This window comes from Phocoena phocoena, chromosome 7 (assembly GCF_963924675.1).
Source record: "Phocoena phocoena chromosome 7, mPhoPho1.1, whole genome shotgun sequence".
NCBI lineage: Eukaryota > Metazoa > Chordata > Mammalia > Artiodactyla > Phocoenidae > Phocoena > Phocoena phocoena.
The window spans coordinates 60,822,681-60,840,442 of record NC_089225.1 but is presented as its reverse complement, the minus strand read 5'-3'; the positions used below and the strand labels follow the sequence as shown (position 1 = coordinate 60,840,442).

The following is a 17,762-nucleotide window of genomic DNA, read 5'->3' as shown; positions in this document are numbered from 1 at the left end:
GACTTTTTTTTTAACATCTTTATTGGAGTATAATTGCTTTACAATGGTGTTAGTTTCTGCTTTATAACAAAGTGAATCAGCTATACATATACATATATCCCCATATCTCCTCCCTCTTGTGTCTCCCTCCCACCCTCCCTATCCCACCCTGCTAGGTGGTCACAAAGCATCGAGCTGATCTCTCTGTGCTATGTGGCTGCTTCCCACTAGCTATCTATTTTACATTTGGTAGTGTATATATGTCCATGAAGATACCTAAGAGACTTTTAAAATAGGCTTTCTCTTATATATGATATTTGAAAAAAACTGTAAGAAATTTGAAAATATCTTACAGAAAAGTTGTAAGGTGTACTTAGGCCACTTAATCACTGAATATCTTGACCTGTAGGCCCCCCATTGAGTACATTAGTCATTGATAATCTGCCTGTTTAAATGGCCCGTTTCAACTCCCATACTTTGGAGACCTAACTGTTCTTCCAGAAGATAGCATTGAAAGTACCATGTTACACTCTGTGATCTCTGCTAATGGCACTTTGGAATTGTATTAGTTAAGTCATTTTAGACATAACATTTATCACTGTGGATCCAATTGTCAAGTATTGAGTTATCAGTTCTTTGAAGAAATAAATTGTGAGGAGGTACGGGAGGAAGGAATACATTTTATAAACATTACAATGAAGCTTATGACTGACGTTTGAATATTAGGAGTTTTAAGTATGCTGTTAAAAATCTGTAAGGGACAGTTAAGAAAATTATCAGACTGTAGTAGAAACATGTGAGCTCGCCAAACAAGGATTTCAGTGTAGATTCTGTCTTTATCAAATGAAGTTAAAGGAACAAGTTATAGTTAAAGTTTGAATGGAAGAGCCTTCCCTTGTTCCACATCCGGTTGTTGCTGTTTGCATTCCTTTATTGAGCCTACATCTTCATAAGCTTTTTGGCAGGTATATGTTGAACACTTCTGTTTCATGGTCAAGACAGGATCAGAGGCCATGGATACTGACAACTGATTTGTCTGTTTTCTTCTGTCTTTTTTCATGACTGTATCTACTGCCTCATCTTGATTTACAAGCAAAACCTAGAAAACCCACAAAAATAAGTGTTTTGTGGTTTATCTAGGAAAAATACAGAAAATATTGCTGTTATTTTTGGTGAAGAAAATCAATTTTGTATAGTTTATTTCAACCTAAATAAAATGTGTATTTTGTTTAAAAAAATAAAAGCATATATATATACACGCACTCACCACACACACACACGCACACACACACTTGCACACATTTTAAATAGATAACCAGTTAGTTATCTATTTAACAATGCAAATCAGAAAGATCACATGACATTTCTAGTCTAGCTTCACTTTATGACTGGCAGGTTGCCTGTAACATAGTCTCTAATTGGGAATAATTTTTAAGATATATAACATGAAACTAGTTGTTTCTGAATAAAGCAATCAAACAGGATTTTGTCAGGTAGCGTCTGTAGTAGGAAAAATAATACCAACAATACAGATACACTGCTTAAGAAGACAAATGTTTAAATAAATATGTCATCTTGTCTATATAGCTATATTACATAAGTTGTCCAGTATATTTTATTCCTGTTTAATGTTAACAAGTTAATCACTGTATAAATAATTACCAAGAATGAAATACTCAGGAAGTTGAAAAGTCTAATGCATGGTCTTCCACATCAGGGGAAATTTTTATTACAGATGTAAATTTAACTTAAAATTTTAGTCTTTTATTAAGAAAAATCTCTTTTTATTATCAACAAGACAATTTTCTTCCCTCTTAGTGAAGCTTTACAAGTCTCTCAGCTGAACTATTTTAAAGCTCTTCTGGTATGCTCTTTTGTATTTGAAATATCTGTTGCTTGAAATTAAATTCAGTTCTAAAATAGCAACTATATCATCTCCTAACTACTTCCCATTAGTAAGAGCAAACTCCAGAGATTAGTAAGGCAGCTTTCATGTGCCTGAAAAAGAACCCTATGGATGTTTTAAACAAAAGATTTGGCTGCTCATTAAGGATCAGTGCATGTATATTTGTAAATATTAATGCCAGAAAAAAATGAAATCTGGAAAAAAGAAATCCTTACACTGTCTAGGCTAAATCTAAACAGAGTTCAGATTTTGCCTCTCAACTTTATTTCTTGCAGGGCTGTATAAACACTTAGCTCATTAACATTGGCTTAACTCTCCCCAAAGTACAAGTGGATTCTGGAGAAAGTAGATAGTATAAATGAGCTCTCTTCAGTGCTGAGGTTTTTAGGCACTGGTTCTTCAAAAAAAAAAACGGTGAAGTCTTACGCATGAGATAAACTCCCTCATCTGTTGTCATGATTGACAGGTCCATTTGCTTGGTTGTATGGGGGAAGGGAACAGGAATGGGGCCTCACTCAGGGCAGAGGCCTCAGGTTTGGAGCGGTTTTGTATAATTGCCCACAAGTGTTTTCTATTGCCACAAATTCTCCTCAGACCAGTTATTTTCAGATTTTAACATGGGCAACAAGTGCTCCTCCCCAAGCCTCAACAGAGTTAGTTTTTAAGTACGGTTCTATTCCCTTGGTAAAGCCCCTTTTGAGATACTAAATTTAGCGCTGCCAATCAGAAGAACAGGTGGTCTGCGCCGCTCGCTACCAAATAGGTCCCGCTCCCATCATGCTTTCCTGGGAGAGCCAATCAGCCAGCGCCCTGCCCTGAGATGTGGGGCTGTCAGCAGATCTGGCAAATATAAGGGCTGGGCCCGACCCTGACTCGTGAGCAGTCGTGCATTCCCAGCCTCGCCTCGGGTGTAGGGATTGCATAGAAAAGCAAAACTACACAGTCTTGACTGTGTAGTTTTGTTTTTAAGTTTAGAGGCTCACCGATTCATGTTGGAGATGGTCGAAAAAACCAACTCTAGATAGGACGTCGTTTCAGAAGCAACCTTGGGCTTAGTCCCACCCTTTTTGGGCACTCCTGAGAAATCAGGTGAGCAGCATTTTTTCTTTCTTATTAGTAGAGTCCCTCCCTTATCGGTTTCTGGTTCCGCATTTTCTTTGTATGCTAAATGCCTATATGGAGGTGTTTGTCTGACTACTTGGTGCTGGTTCTGATCCTCTATTTGAATCTGCTTGTTAAATTCTGTTTTGAAATATGCGAAGCCTTTTCCTTTCAAAAGTTCGATGCTTTAGCATATCAGCAAGTCAGTGATTCAAATTGTTTAAATGCACCTAACATTCTAAAAGTATTAAAAGTTGAGGTCTGAAATGGTGATAGAAATGCTTGCTTCTTTTATAGACTTTTTTTGTTTGTTGAGAATGTTCAAGGTTATATTACTCTGTGATAAAGTGAGACACACCAAGAATAGCTCTGATAAAATGCATGTGGTATCAGCTACACCCTGATGACTTTTTAAGGGAATCAACTGCTGAGGTATCAGTTGCAGGACAGTGACAGAACACTTGCCTGCTGTCAGTCAATGCTGGAGAGTTTATTTTGGGAGTATGACATTTTAGATGCATACCTTCAGCCATGATTAGACAAAGGCCTCTCAAGAGCAAATGCTAAAGCAACAAAATTTACCTGAACAATAGGAATAGAAGACCTGTTTAGGCCAGTTAATTGCAATATATTTAGAAATTTGGAAAAAAAGAAAAACAATATAATTGTTTTCTAAAATACTCAGCATTTCACTATGTATTTTAGATCAACTCATACTCAAATTATATGATATAATTGTTGATGCTAAGAAGGGTAAGAAATAATGTTTTAGAGACTTCTTATTTCAAATTAGACCTTGATTTCCCATCTTCCTGGAATTAGATTACTAATTGTAAATGCCTATAAATATATAGGTATATAAAACATAAATGGTGTAAAGGAATATAGCTATTTTTAGAAGATGCACTTGCTCAGAAACAGGAAGAGTTTGACACAAAAAGTTATTTTTGTGTCCTGAGGATAATATGCTACACTAAGAAGTTCTTGGTAACAGTTTCTTTTGGATATTATCTGAATTTTTCAAATATAAATGTTATTGTCTCAGAGAATTCTAGTTTCATTTTCTTTTTAACTAAGTAAAAAGTTACAATAAGGTACAGAATTTAGATGATTGCTCCACACACTTTCAATAAATAGAGAATTTTATGAAAAATAGTAATGAAGCAATTGACAACTGAGAATCTGCTTTTTATATCAGAATAGTGGAATAGTCACATTCAATAACAAGGTATTTATGTCTCAGAAATTTCTTCTCGTAATCTCTCTAAAACTGATAGGCAAAGTACTTGCTTCCACTTAACAAAACAACTTAACTGCCGATTTCGTGTTAATTTCTTTGATTTTTTAATATTTGTGCTATGAAAGCATAGGTGCTTTCACTTCAACTGCATCGCAGACCAGCCTTCCATCTTTCAGAGTTTGCACATTGTTCCTTATTAAGAACTCAAGTCAGTATTTTTCTTGCAGATCTATAATAAATACTGGCCTGCTCAGTTAAATTTAAACTTTTCCTGAATATTCACTTCAACAGTATCAACATTTACTGAACAGTTACCATATGAAGAAATATTAAGGACTAAAAAACACTGTATTCTGTCTACAAAAGGTTTGCATAGTGGACCAGGCTTTCCAAAACTTTTCAAGTTAGGAAAGAAATTGCAAAGTTCAAGTTTTTAGTTTTGGTGACTATTTTAAATAATCACCTGGGTTACTTAAGGTAATAGTGCCTGAATCTATGTCAACTTTATAAATACAGATACAGTGTCTGAAAAATATTGGGAGGAAGGAAATTTTTTAAAATAATTCTTTCTGACATTGAACCGATGAAAAGATTCGTTTTACACTTTTCACACATATCTTCTATTATTTGTCAGTACCCCCAGCTTCCTCCAGCTTTCCCTTTCTCCCAACTCTCTCTCAGATTTCCCACCTTCGGTAAGACTGAACTTCCCTCTTCGACCACTAGGGTACATTCCTTGCTCTGCTTGCTTCGATTTTTTTTTTTTTCCATCCCCCACTTAGACGTGCTACTCTGTTAGGCTATAAGTCAACTCAGAAGCCAAATTCAGGCCACAAAAGAGAAGGCCTGCCCATCACTCTGGGCCCACAGATGACCTGAGAAGCAACCCATTTGGAAAATGTGTGTCTGCCATCTTCAGAGTAGCTCCAGAATGGCCCTAAGCTGTGACCTTCTAATTTCTTTTCTCTTCCTTTTCAGAGTGCCTAAAAAGATGACAACTCAAGCACCGACGTTTACGCAGCCGTTACAAAGCGTTGTGGTACTGGAGGGTAGTACCGCAACCTTTGAGGCTCACATTAGTGGTAAGCTCACACGTTCACACTGTCCCTTTTTCTTCTCTGCCTCCTGTCCATTAACTTTGCTGTAGGACTTGACAGCAAGTTTAAGCCTTGCTTTGACTTTGTGAAATGGGCCCACTATGGAAGGGTCATTGTAAGGGTATACTGTTCACAGAGTTCCTACAAAATCTGACAATATAATGGCTTGAAAATGTTTTATTCCTATTTATAATTCCACAAAGCAAAATAAATAGCATTGGATTAAATTAGCTGTCAGAATCCAGGTGCTAAATAGGACCAAATCTGGTCATTCTATCTTTGGATTCAGCTGCAGAGCCAGACTGGAAGCCAAGAACTCCAGCCCAATAGGGGCCAGTCATGGAGCTGCTGGGCGAATAGCCTGTGTGCCTGAGCCTCTGTGGGTTTACATGGAAAATAACAGTACAACTGACTTTCCTCAGTGGCAGAACTTTCAGTGATGAGCTAACTCCTAAGTATTTTATTTTCAATCTTTATTAAGTGATTCTAGTCAATGAAAAGATTTTCCAATCATTTTGAAAGGACACCCCAAAATAATATATGTCACTCTGGTTCACATATTAAAGAGAAACAAACATTAACCCTACAATTGTATTTAACAGGAAGTTCTTCTGTCTCTTTTTTTCCTTCTTTTTCTTCTTTATAATTCAGTTTAGGGATGGTTTTGAAAATGGATGGTTTCTGGGACCTATCATCGTGTAACAAAATGGGGATAATCTATGAACTATATTGTAAATAATCTCAAAATTATTTAATCTCAAATTTATTTAATCAATATTTTCTCCTGCAGTATTATAACGGGTCATGTAAGATTTTATGGATTAATTAAAAGTTGATGCTTGATGTACCTCTATGATACACTGTTCCTCTTTTTTTTTTCAACTTTATGGCTTATAATAAAGATGTAAAATGAGATTTCCTTTTCCTTTCTCTTTCCTTTTGTTTTCTGTCTATGTACCAATCTTATTCATAACTGGATAACACTTTATTTTACATTGCACAAATAACATATAATCATTCTTCAATTTCTATTGTATACGTATATAGAAATGTATAGAGACCAGTTCAAGTCTTCTCTTGTATGATAATCTCTGACTTCCAAATAATTTACTTATTTATCTTATAACACTCAGTAACTTCTGAACTGAGCAGAACACATATGGCTTCAGTGGGAAGTTTGCCTGCTTGTGGAGTAATGGAATCTGGCTTCCTCATAACTCCTTGTTCCTTCACACTTTGTGCTAATACATTCTTAGAAAAACACCACTGAAAATATTTGAACACCCATGAATTCGTTAAATAAACTATTCACTTGGCCACAGCGGGAGATTGGCTAATATAAGGACAACAAAATAAACTTTCTCTCGCTTATCCTCACCTCCTCAGTTTAAGGAGTTAGATCACCAGCCTTCATGCCAAAGGCAAAATAAACCGTGCTCTGAATTTGCCTCATGCCTTCCGAATGCAGAATTTTAGTATACTTAAAGCATCCAGCCGTGTACATGTAGTCATTAGCTCCATGATTCACGGTGGGTGAAGAGAATTTGACTTTTCTACCTGCAACTCCAAGTATCCATGTTATTCTGAAAGACTTGGTTTGGCACCATCTCTTATTGTATGAGAAGCTGCCCCTCCTTTGTATGGCATTTTTACTGAAGCACATTTGAAAGGCAGGAGAGGTCAGGAAGACAGTGTCCCTGTAACCCAGAGGAGGTAGAGGGCTGAGCGTGTTCTCTTGTGCTTATTAGGCTGAACTTTTAGATCCCTTTGCTGCTTTTGTTCTTCACTTGTTTTTGAAGAGGACAGCAGTCACTTTTTATCTCACCGTTTCCTTGGCTCTTCATTTTTATAAATTTCCTTCATGATTTTAATGATGTCTATTAAATTGCATCAGATAGAACCTTGGGCAGGAGGGCAGGTGATGGCAATTCTGGTCCTCTGTGTGCCACTGCCAGCTGAGGGACCTTGGAAAAATCATTGACCCTCTTTTGGCTTCAGTTTCCTCCCCTATAGAATGAAGGTGCTGGCCTCCACGTGAACCCACAGACCTTCCTAATGGTCTGTAAGTTTACACTTTCATCACACAGCTGTCAAAATTTCACTATCATTAAATAGCATGACTCTCTGGATAGCTTTTATGGTTTAGGACAAGGAAGTGAACATAATGGGACAGAACAGAGGACTTTGCAGTGCCCCAAACATAAAGATGAATTCTTTGTTCTCCAGGTTTCCCAGTTCCTGAGGTGAGCTGGTTTAGGGATGGCCAGGTGATTTCCACTTCCACTCTGCCCGGCGTGCAGATCTCCTTTAGCGATGGCCGCGCTAGCCTGAAGATCCCCGCCGTGACTAAAGCCAACAGTGGACGATACTCCCTGAGAGCCACCAATGGATCTGGACAAGCGACTAGTACTGCTGAGCTTCTCGTGACAGGTAGGCTTTAGGGGACCTGCCTGTCCCCTGCACCACCCCCGGAGCGCATCTCCAGGATCTGGGGAAGGGAGTCCCCCAAAAGCTACTGAGCACAAGCAGATGCATCTCAAATCTAGAGAAGGACCCACTGGACACTGCATTGATAGCAAAGTTGGTTGTCTTTTGGAATTTGGTTTTCCTCAAAAAAGTGGCTGAGAACTAGTTCCTCTATACACATATTAAGCATTCAAAACTATATTAAGGAAATATTAAAAATCGTGTTTCTGAGCAAGTAGAAAGGCTTGGAGCCTTGTCTATATGCCTGCTAAGGAAATATGCGTATCTCCAGGAATTCACACTTTAACAAGCACATAGATGATTCTGATACCAGTGGTCCACAGACCACCCATTTAAGAAATACTGCTCTAGGCTATAACATTTAATAATGCTTCATTTACTTTCCATTTCTAAAAACATTGCACAGTAAGCATACACAGAAATAGGGCAAATGCTTGTTTATTCTTCAAATGCAGGACACAGTTTCCCCACAAAAGTTACCACAAGTCTTTGTGGCCTCTGTCATTTTTCTCCATCCTTTACTTCTGTGTAAGACATTAGTACAAAGAACATTGCATTACTTCACACATTACATAACAATATCTTTCATGAGCTGCATAATGTTATATATGTTTATCCAATAAACTATACGTTCAGCACTGTTTAAGTATAGGGCTATCATTGACCAAAACAGAAGGAACATCACGTAACATTAGGTATGAACTTTAACATACATCCAGAAAATTCAGAAAGGGAAAATGCACAAGGTTGACAGCATCTGCTGTTGTTTATTACTCAAAAACATGTCAAGATTAATCCCACTCACCCTTCACATTTATTTTATTAAAAATTTCTTCCAGCATAATTAGCCAAAAAAATCCCCTTTCTGTAGCATCTAACATTAAATCGTGTCATTATTTGGATTAACATTTTAAATGCAAGTACATATTTGGGTTATTTGAATACTGATTAAGTTGGAGCCAATTTAGGATTTTTTAATTTAAATTAAAATTTAATGATTCTGTAAGTCACAGGTGTATCCAGCAAACCAACCACTGGAATTCATTTTAGTGCAACTTCCTGAAATATGTAAAGTTATCTTAACATATTAATATAATGCTAGATGTGAAGTTGGGAGGAAGTGCAGGAAATATCCTCTAGAAATGTCATAACAAGATCTAGGCTTTTTCTTTAAAAAAAAAAATGTGGTGGCCTAGAACAGCTAAACAAGACAAAGCAAATCAAATATGGTGGTGCGGTGCCCTCTGCCACCTCCTGGCTCTGCTCTTACTGTCATCTGATGGATGAGCTGGGCTCAAGGACAGTCAAGCATGTTTGGTTCAGCTAGCCATTGCCTGGTTTGGACACCAGAGCTGTAATCATTTAAAAATAGATTGTTGGGAGTGCCCTGGCTGGCGCCAGTCCTAATTTTCTTCCCTTCCCGCTGCAGCGGAGACAGCACCACCCAACTTTGTTCAACGGCTGCAGAGCATGACCGTGAGACAAGGAAGCCAAGTGCGACTCCAAGTGAGAGTGACTGGAATCCCTACACCTGTGGTGAAGTTCTACCGGGATGGAGCTGAAATCCACAGCTCCCTTGATTTTCAAATTTCACAAGAAGGCGACCTCTACAGCTTACTGATTGCGGAAGCGTACCCTGAAGACTCTGGTACTTATTCAGTAAATGCCACCAATAGCGTTGGAAGAGCTACTTCCACTGCTGAATTACTGGTTCAAGGTATGTGCTGGAGGTTGAGGAACAGGGAGCAGGGAAGGGGAAGGATTTAGGACCAAGTGGGGTCAGAGGTCCACCTGCCTTCCCTCTGGGTCTGGGGATGCTGTGAGTTGAAATGAAAGCTGGCATTTCAACACCCATGAAAAGTCTCTGAGGTTCGCGCAGGAGTTTAGAATCATTGAAGCAGTCTGTGGTTTTTAACCCTACTAGAAACTGGGAAGTATTTCAATTAAGTCATCTATGTTTTCAAATTATTGGCAAGCGATGGAATTTTTTAAAAAAAGATTCTAATTAAATTCATATCTAATAATAAATAGTTTCTATATTTAAAGCTAATTTATATTCATACAACATCCAAAACTTTCTGCATTTTTGCCCATTGGGACACACAAAATCTTATTGACTTTGTAGTCAGAATTAACATAATCCCTTTAAAAATGGGTCCTTGGGCTCCCGTCTAAATATTTATCTTTCCCTTCCTACAGGTGAAGAAGTAGTACCCGCTAAAAAGACGAAGACAATTGTTTCGACTGCTCAGATTTCAGAAACACGACAAACTCAAATTGAAAAGGTTTTTTTGTTTTTTTTTTAATATATACTGTCAGGTTTTAAGCCTTTCAGATTGTTTCTTCATCAACAATTCCTCCTCACCATGGGCTTTGTTTTTCTCTTTTACAGAAGATTGAAGCCCACTTTGATGCCAGATCAATTGCAACAGTTGAGATGGTAATAGATGGTGCCACGGGGCAACAGCTGCCACATAAAACACCTCCCAGGATTCCTCCTAAGCCAAAGTCAAGGTCTCCCACACCACCATCCATTGCTGCCAAAGCACAGTTGGCTCGACAGCAGTCCCCATCGCCGATAAGACACTCCCCGTCCCCGGTCAGACATGTGCGGGCACCGACCCCATCTCCGGTCAGGTAAAGCCTTTTAAAAGAGATCATTATGCATTTTCAAATTAGGTTTAATCCAATAAGACGAGAGATAAAAGGAAGAAATAAGAAATGTAGGGTGTGATAAAGGAGGTAAACCAAAAAGACACTGGTTATGATTTTCACAAATCCTCACTGTCCACTGGTAAATTGGAGAACTTTATAAACTCTAATTCTGAATTCTTATTTGTATACCATTTAATATCTGCTTTAGGAGTCAAGAAAAAGCACAGCGAAATGAGAAGAGCACAGAATTTAGGGTTGGAAGCCCTGCGTTCACTCAGCTTGATTACTTGTTAAAATGTGACTTAGAAAATAATTATAATAATAAAATAATCACTAATATACATTGACCACTTTCTCTATGTCAGACATTTGATTGGCACTCTGTGTATATTATCTCATTAAATATTCATAGCAACCTCTAAGAACTATCACCCCTAATTTTATAGCTAGGTGACCAGAGCTAAAGAAGTTAAATAATTTGTTTAAGGTCTTAGTCGTGTCATTTGTAAATTATAGAGAAACACAGTAAGAATTATCTCAAGGTGTGTTGTGAGGGTTCAGTGAGATAATTAGTTGAAGGTTTCTTGTAGATATAAAATAATTATACAAGTGTTCTTCTGCTCTAATAATAAGTAAAACCTTCTAAATATTTTGCATGTGCTTATGTTATTTTGTCTAGAATATAAAATGGATTTCTGTTAGGTTTCTATGCTTAGTTAATATGGAGGTATATTAGAAAGTAAGAATGTATCATCAGGGCTCAGAAACTATTGGGTTGGCCAAAAAGTTTTCATAACATTTTACAGAAAAACCCGAATGAATTTTTTGGCCAATCCAATATGTAAGCAAGTATAAATTATCCATAGCAAATTTGAAACTTTGGGATTTAGCTTAACATGCTGAGGTTTTTTTTACACGATAAACTGATAAAAGGGGAAAATTTGGAGTAAATAAAAAAGTGATTCTTGACCAATTTAATTTTTTAAATGTAGAGAAAATTCCCCTGCCACAAAAAATTTTAAAAGAAGAATAATAAATGGATAGTTGATCTAAAAAATATTCAAACTTATTGTGAAGTTACTGTAATCAAAACAGTATGGTATTGGTAAATGAATAGAAAATACATGGGCAAAGCAGAACAGAGTGTCCAGAAATAGAATTCAAGTATCCAGGAAATTCAATGTTTAATCAAAGTGACCTTTCAGTTCAGTGGGGAAAAGGATATTTTACTCGATAAAGAATGCTGGCCCAGTTAACTATCCATTTGGGAAAAACCAAATATAAACTTGTACCTACACTATTTACAGAATAAATCTCAGCTTGACTAAAGAGCTAAATTAAAAAATAAATCACAAAAATAAAAGAGAAGAAAATTTGTGAAAACAACTGTAGGGAAGAGCTTTTAAAAACAGATTTACAGACTCAACAACATAAAAATAAAAATTTATGTATGGCAAAAGCAAGGTCATTGCTACACCAAACAGTGTATTTGTGAAAAAAATTTAAGGGTGCCTCTTCCTCGAGATATGTCATTGCCTCTGCCATAAAATATTAAAACAAGCATACAGTGGCTACAGTGTGAATTGTACAAGCCTAGAAACAGTGCATAATCTACACAACTGTACATGTTGATGCTGGATAAGACCCTATAAATAAGCAAATGCAAACTGTGGATCTCGGGGGAAATGTTTGCAATACTTATGACAAAGGACTAATACATCAAAAAGCTTCCACAAATTACTTATTAAAGAAAAAACAAGCAACACAAATGAAAAAAATTGACAAAAGACAAGCATTTCACACCAGAGGCAATGTAATGTCCAACAAATATATGGAAAAATGCCAGATATTTTCCAGTCTTTATTATAGTGGCCACTTTAAAGATATTGGTAAACACTCATGTGAAGCCTTGACCAAAAAGCTAGTTTTAAAAATGTGTCTGGCTATCAAAAAAAGTGTTCTATCTCAGGCTAACTCCAAGTTTGCATACCACGAAATCACAAGACAGGCCGCATGTGATTTCTGGGGGAGATAACAACCTCACCGTATTTTTAATCCAAGCCTAAGAGTCATTTAGAATTACAGAGCTTCCCTGATTCTATGGAGTATTTTGACTGTCTTCGAAGTACTGAGAATTCATTGATAACAATCCCAATTATTTAGCCCCCCAAATTTGCTTTAAAATAAGAAATTTAAATATCAATTTGTGGAGAAAATAATGGTTATCCAGGATAGACAATTTCCTAAAATGTCTCACAGTCTAATCTTGATTTTTGTTGTAGAGAAAGGCAAATATATTTCATTGAATAAGGTGCATTGTATCTAGTTGTGACCAGGTGATTATTTTCTTTTTATTGTAAGAGCAGAAATAAGCATTTTCCTATAATGACTCAAATTACATTGATTTTCGCAGTTATGGGCTTACCTGCAACCTGCAGCTAATCACTCATGTCATGCTAATCGTGTCTTTAACTCTATTTGAATTAGACCCACTTTACTAGGTACAGCAAGAACAAGACACGGGTTGAAACTTGGAAATACATGTCACTTTGCTTTTCTTCAGTTGGTGTAAACCCTACGTTATTCTAAACTGGTCTTTGTTATGGTTCTAAGGCAATCACTTTCAGAGTAGATACTTGTTCCCCTAGATCTACCTTTAGTTGATCACAACTCCATTTATAAAATGTAAATTGATTTTCACCTAAAAACCCTTCTTCAAGAAAATGATTGAACATTTCTTCATGAAACTGGTTAATATTGTAATGTACTAGTAATTTACTCTGTAATTTAGAGCAGATATCAACTGTACCTTGAGCCTTAATTAGAATAATTGTTTCATTTATGATCAGTGTAAGTTAAATACCCTATGTAGTGACAGAATACATTTATAAACGTTTTCCTGCATGTAGTAGTTAAATGCAATGATAAGGCAATACTGCCACCTAGAGGGAAAAGTATAATAAATCCTTTGGATCAAGAATTAAATTATGAAAAATTTCATCTTAAAATAATGCCTGGAATTATTACTATAGATTAGGAGCTGTCATTTTTGTCTGTAAATGCCTTGATTCAGTACCCAGATTCTTGAACTGATGCTATTTCAGTTTGGACACACATAAAAAACGATGAAAACTGTTTTGGAAGAAACCACTTTATCAATTTAATCAAGAACTATAGAATCCTTAGGTTTCAAATTATCCACTATAAGGATATTTAAAAGAAGTCCAGAGTACAATACAATGAGGGCGAGGGTAAACAAAGACAGAATAAATTTAAAACAGCAGTTCACCATACTTTGACCAGAACAGCAGTTTGCAAAGTGCATTGCACAGCCTACACCCAAAAAAGTTCTGCAAAAAGAGTAATGAGAAAGCCTTGCAATTCACAGGGCATATGGGCATGATGAAGGCTGTGGGAAATCCTGCAGGAAAATAAAAAAAAGGTTTACCTTGTTTAGCCTTGAGCTGCACAAGCATTTTGATTACAGAAACCTTTCTTCCTTCAACACCTATTTGACGTCCCCTCGCCCCCACCCGCTCCCCAGAATTGGGAGTACAGAGAAATTTAGAGATGGTTACCATATTTGCCGTGTCCTTTCTTTGACTGTATTTTAAGGACACGCCTTCTGCTGTCTTGACTTTTCTAAACACGAAAAGGGGGGCAGGGCACAGAATTCTTTAGTTTAGAATTAAATCTGATTCTCTTACAGAATTACCGCAGATGAAAATAAGGCTCACTGAGATTTAAAACAAATTACTTTCAAGTACATTACTTGCCTCTGTATAAGTTATTGAGCCACGGATTTTATTTTTATTTTTTAAATTTTATTTATTTATTTTTGGCTGCATTGGGTCTTCATTGCGGCGCACGGGCTTTCTCTAGTTGCGGTGGCTTCTCTTGTTGTGGAGCACGGGCTCTAGGTGTGCAGCCTTCAGCAGTTGCAGCGCGTGGGCTCAGCAGTGTGGCTCACAGGCTCTAGAGTGCAGGCTCAGTAGTTGTGGCGCACGGGCTTAGTTGCTCCGCGGCATGTGGGATCTTCTTGGACCAGGGATCCAACCCGTGTCCCCCGCATTAGCTGGTGGATTCTTAACCACTGCACCACCAGGGAAGTCCCAAGCCATGATTTTAAAACTCTTCCTTAAATTAAACATTTCCAGATTTTTCTTCCTTTATTCATATCTGATGACCAAGGGAGTAGTTCCTTGTCTTGGCATTCTTTGACCTCTGTCATTTGATTTTCAGGTCCGTGTCTCCAGCGGGGAGGATCTCCACGTCCCCCATCAGATCCGTTAGGTCTCCGTTACTCGTCCGGAAGGCTCAGATGCCCACCATGCCTCCAGGCCCTGAAGTGCCTCCCCCTTGGAAGCAAGAGGGCTACATGGCTTCATCTGAGTCTGAGATGAGAGAAACCATGGTGACAAGTGCTACTCAGATCAGGACAGAGGAGAGATGGGAAGGGAGATACGGGATCCAGGAGCAAGTGACCATCAGCGGAGCGACAGGGGCTGCCGCCAGTGCTACCTTTGCGGCAGGGGCTGGTGCTGCTGGGGCTGCAGAGGTACTGTCAGAGCTTCCTTTCTCTTCCTTTCACATCTGGTTTCTCCCAACAGAACCCTGCCATGAAATGCAGTCTGTGTAGATTGCAGGGAAAATGCATACGAACATAAGAGTATAACCGAAACTGAAAACCCAATTCGGCTTATGCTCTGTAAAAGCGTTTTTTAATTGGAACAAAGGCTCTAAATCTGTGAGCTTTTCATACGTGTAGGTTTTCACAGTACCTACCATATCTCTCTTGGCAATGATAAATGCTTATACATGTGTCTACTGTACTCTAGGTGGCTTGGTTTCCACTGTTCTTTTGTATTTTCTACCGTGCGTGTCATTTCACAAAGTAATGTGCTTGGTCACTGCCAATCCAGGTGAAACAAGAAACTGACAAAAGTGCAGCTGTTGCAACCGTTGTTGCTGCTGTTGATATGGCCAGAGTGAGAGAACCAGTTATCAGTGCTGTAGAGCAGACTGCTCAGAGGACAACCACGACTGCTGTGCGCATCCAACCTGCTCAAGAACAGGTAGGCCTGGGGCCATGCACACTGAGCTGTGCATGCAATCAATGCTCACATCACTTTGAGGACAACACTGAGCCCACCATGGCCCGGACTTTTAGGTCTTTCGGAGCAGGAGGTGGTCTGTGACCAAAGGTGTTCAAGTTACAAACATTCTAAGTACCTGGTCTAAGTCAGACAGCTAGGCAGGTAAGAGTTAACTCTCAGAAGGTCAAGATAGGAGGTCAGACAAGGTATCCCAAGTATCAGGGCACTCCTGAGTTAAGACAGGCAAAGGTGGCCGAGAAAGTCAGCTGAACAAGACGGTACACGTGCATTCAGAGCTGTAGTTCCAGACCGGTCCATCCAGAGCTCAGTCTCTCCAAGAGCCAGGCAGGAAAACCATTATTTCAGGTCTGCCATTACCTTTCTCTAAGCTTCCCCCAAAGACCTTTGCTTTTACTTTCCTCAAAACAAACGTGACGCTTGATTCATAGCTGAAAGGTGTTATAAATCCAAGATAATTTCCCATCTCATATTTGAATAGATTTTCTGTTATAGTTTAAAATCACTCTAGCTTTCCTCCTCGTCATCTCCTGTGTGACATTTATGTCTTTATCCTGATTTATTATTGTGACTTTTTATATGAGGTGCATTACAGTATTTCTTTCCTTTCCCCTATGAAAATCAGATAAAAAAGGAGGCAGAGAAGACTGCTGTAACTAAGGTGGTAGTGGCCGCCGATAAAGCAAAAGAACAAGAATTGAAAGCAAGAACCAGAGAAGTAATTACCACAGAACAAGAGCAGGTGCACGTAACTCATGAACAGGTGAAAATGGTTTTTGATATGAAATTATTATTGTGATTACCAGCGTCAACACAGATAATAATGTTTACCACGAAGGGCGTTGTTTCTTGAGCAACACGGTTGTTTCACACTAATAACATCCCCTGTATCTCTGTATCCCTGGGTGCTGGATACCAAAGTCCCTTAGAGTCACCAGACGCTTCCCTTGAGTAGACAAAAGGGACCTCTAGGAACACATAGCAGAAGTAGAAACAGGGGTCTCATCTACACTGGCCTGGGGACGCACTGGCTAAATATGTGACTACGAGGCACGGAGAAGTAGATGCTGAGGTGGGAACTGGGAAGGGTGGAAAAGAACACTGAACACACAGTGCTTTGAAAATAGCTTAGCAACTGCCTCCTGACTCCTTAAGAGAACGTTTGAACATGGATTTAAAATGAGATGGACAGCATGGCCTTCTCAGGTGAAATAACCAGAAAAAGGGAAAAAGACAGCCCCATGCTTGGAGGCATTCAGGAGCGAATTAGATGAGACCAACTGATAGGGCTCTTGGCCACCCAAGCCGATTGTCAGTTGGGCGGGTTTGGGGAGATACCTCTCAAGCCTCTTTTAACCCTGAGATCCTGAATTTCAGTGACGACGCCTGAGAATGGTAAAGAGGCAAATGGAGAAAACTGGCCCCCCCAGCACCCCCTTTTCCCCCACATATACCTTAGGTGTCCAGATCCAAGCACAGTATCTTCAGGGAGTTAAGGATTTGGAAAACATTTTGCCTGGGATGTGCACAAAACTTTTCTCCCTTTAATGTCTCAATTTTAGAAAAGTAAGTCTTGATATTCCAAACCATCACAATAGTTAGGAAATTTTTCGAAGCAAAATTATTGTATAAATGTGGATTATGAATCATCTATACTTGATTTTTTATATATAAAATTAAAGGGTCAGACAGTATTACTTCTAAGGTCTTCCATTCTAATATCCTGTGCTCTAAGATTTCCTTTAGATGACAAAGTGACACAAAATAATATTGCCATATATCCATTTATAAAAATTGGAAGTCCTTTTTCTTTTGCGGTACACGGGCCTCTCACTGTTGTGCCCTCTCCCGTTGCGGAGCACAGGCTCCGGACGCGCAGGCTCAGTGGCCATGGCTCACGGGCCCAGCCGCTCCGCGGCATGTGGGATCTTCCTGGACCAGGGCACGAACCCATGTCCCCTGCATCGGCAGGCGGACCCTCAACCACTGCATTGGAAGTCCTTTTAAAGAAGACTACACTCTCCAATTCAAAGCAGTGTTGAATCCAATTTTCTTTCTCTAAGCAACATAACTTATGGTTTAGGCAAATAAAGAGCATGAGTATGGTCATATTAATGAAAATGAGATCATTTATTTAGTGATATCTCTAGAAAAAGGACTTTTCTTCTTTTACTTCCTATATT

The 17,762-nt window shown here is 38.5% G+C and overlaps 1 protein-coding gene across 1 annotated transcript in view; it reads left to right on the top strand.

Moving 5' to 3' along the window:
* Positions 1-2,761: 2,761 nt before the first annotated feature.
* The window catches only part of TTN (titin), a 285,745-nt gene continuing 270,744 nt past the window's right edge, over positions 2,762-17,762 (top strand). The window contains exons 1-9 of the mRNA XM_065880462.1: positions 2,762-2,974; positions 5,205-5,308; positions 7,550-7,753; positions 9,240-9,527; positions 10,010-10,095; positions 10,203-10,447; positions 14,708-15,023; positions 15,388-15,540; positions 16,205-16,342. Of these exons, the coding sequence (XP_065736534.1) occupies positions 5,218-5,308; positions 7,550-7,753; positions 9,240-9,527; positions 10,010-10,095; positions 10,203-10,447; positions 14,708-15,023; positions 15,388-15,540; positions 16,205-16,342 (1,521 nt within the window). The 5' untranslated portion in view covers positions 2,762-2,974; positions 5,205-5,217. The remainder of the gene's footprint in view (positions 2,975-5,204; positions 5,309-7,549; positions 7,754-9,239; positions 9,528-10,009; positions 10,096-10,202; positions 10,448-14,707; positions 15,024-15,387; positions 15,541-16,204; positions 16,343-17,762) is intronic.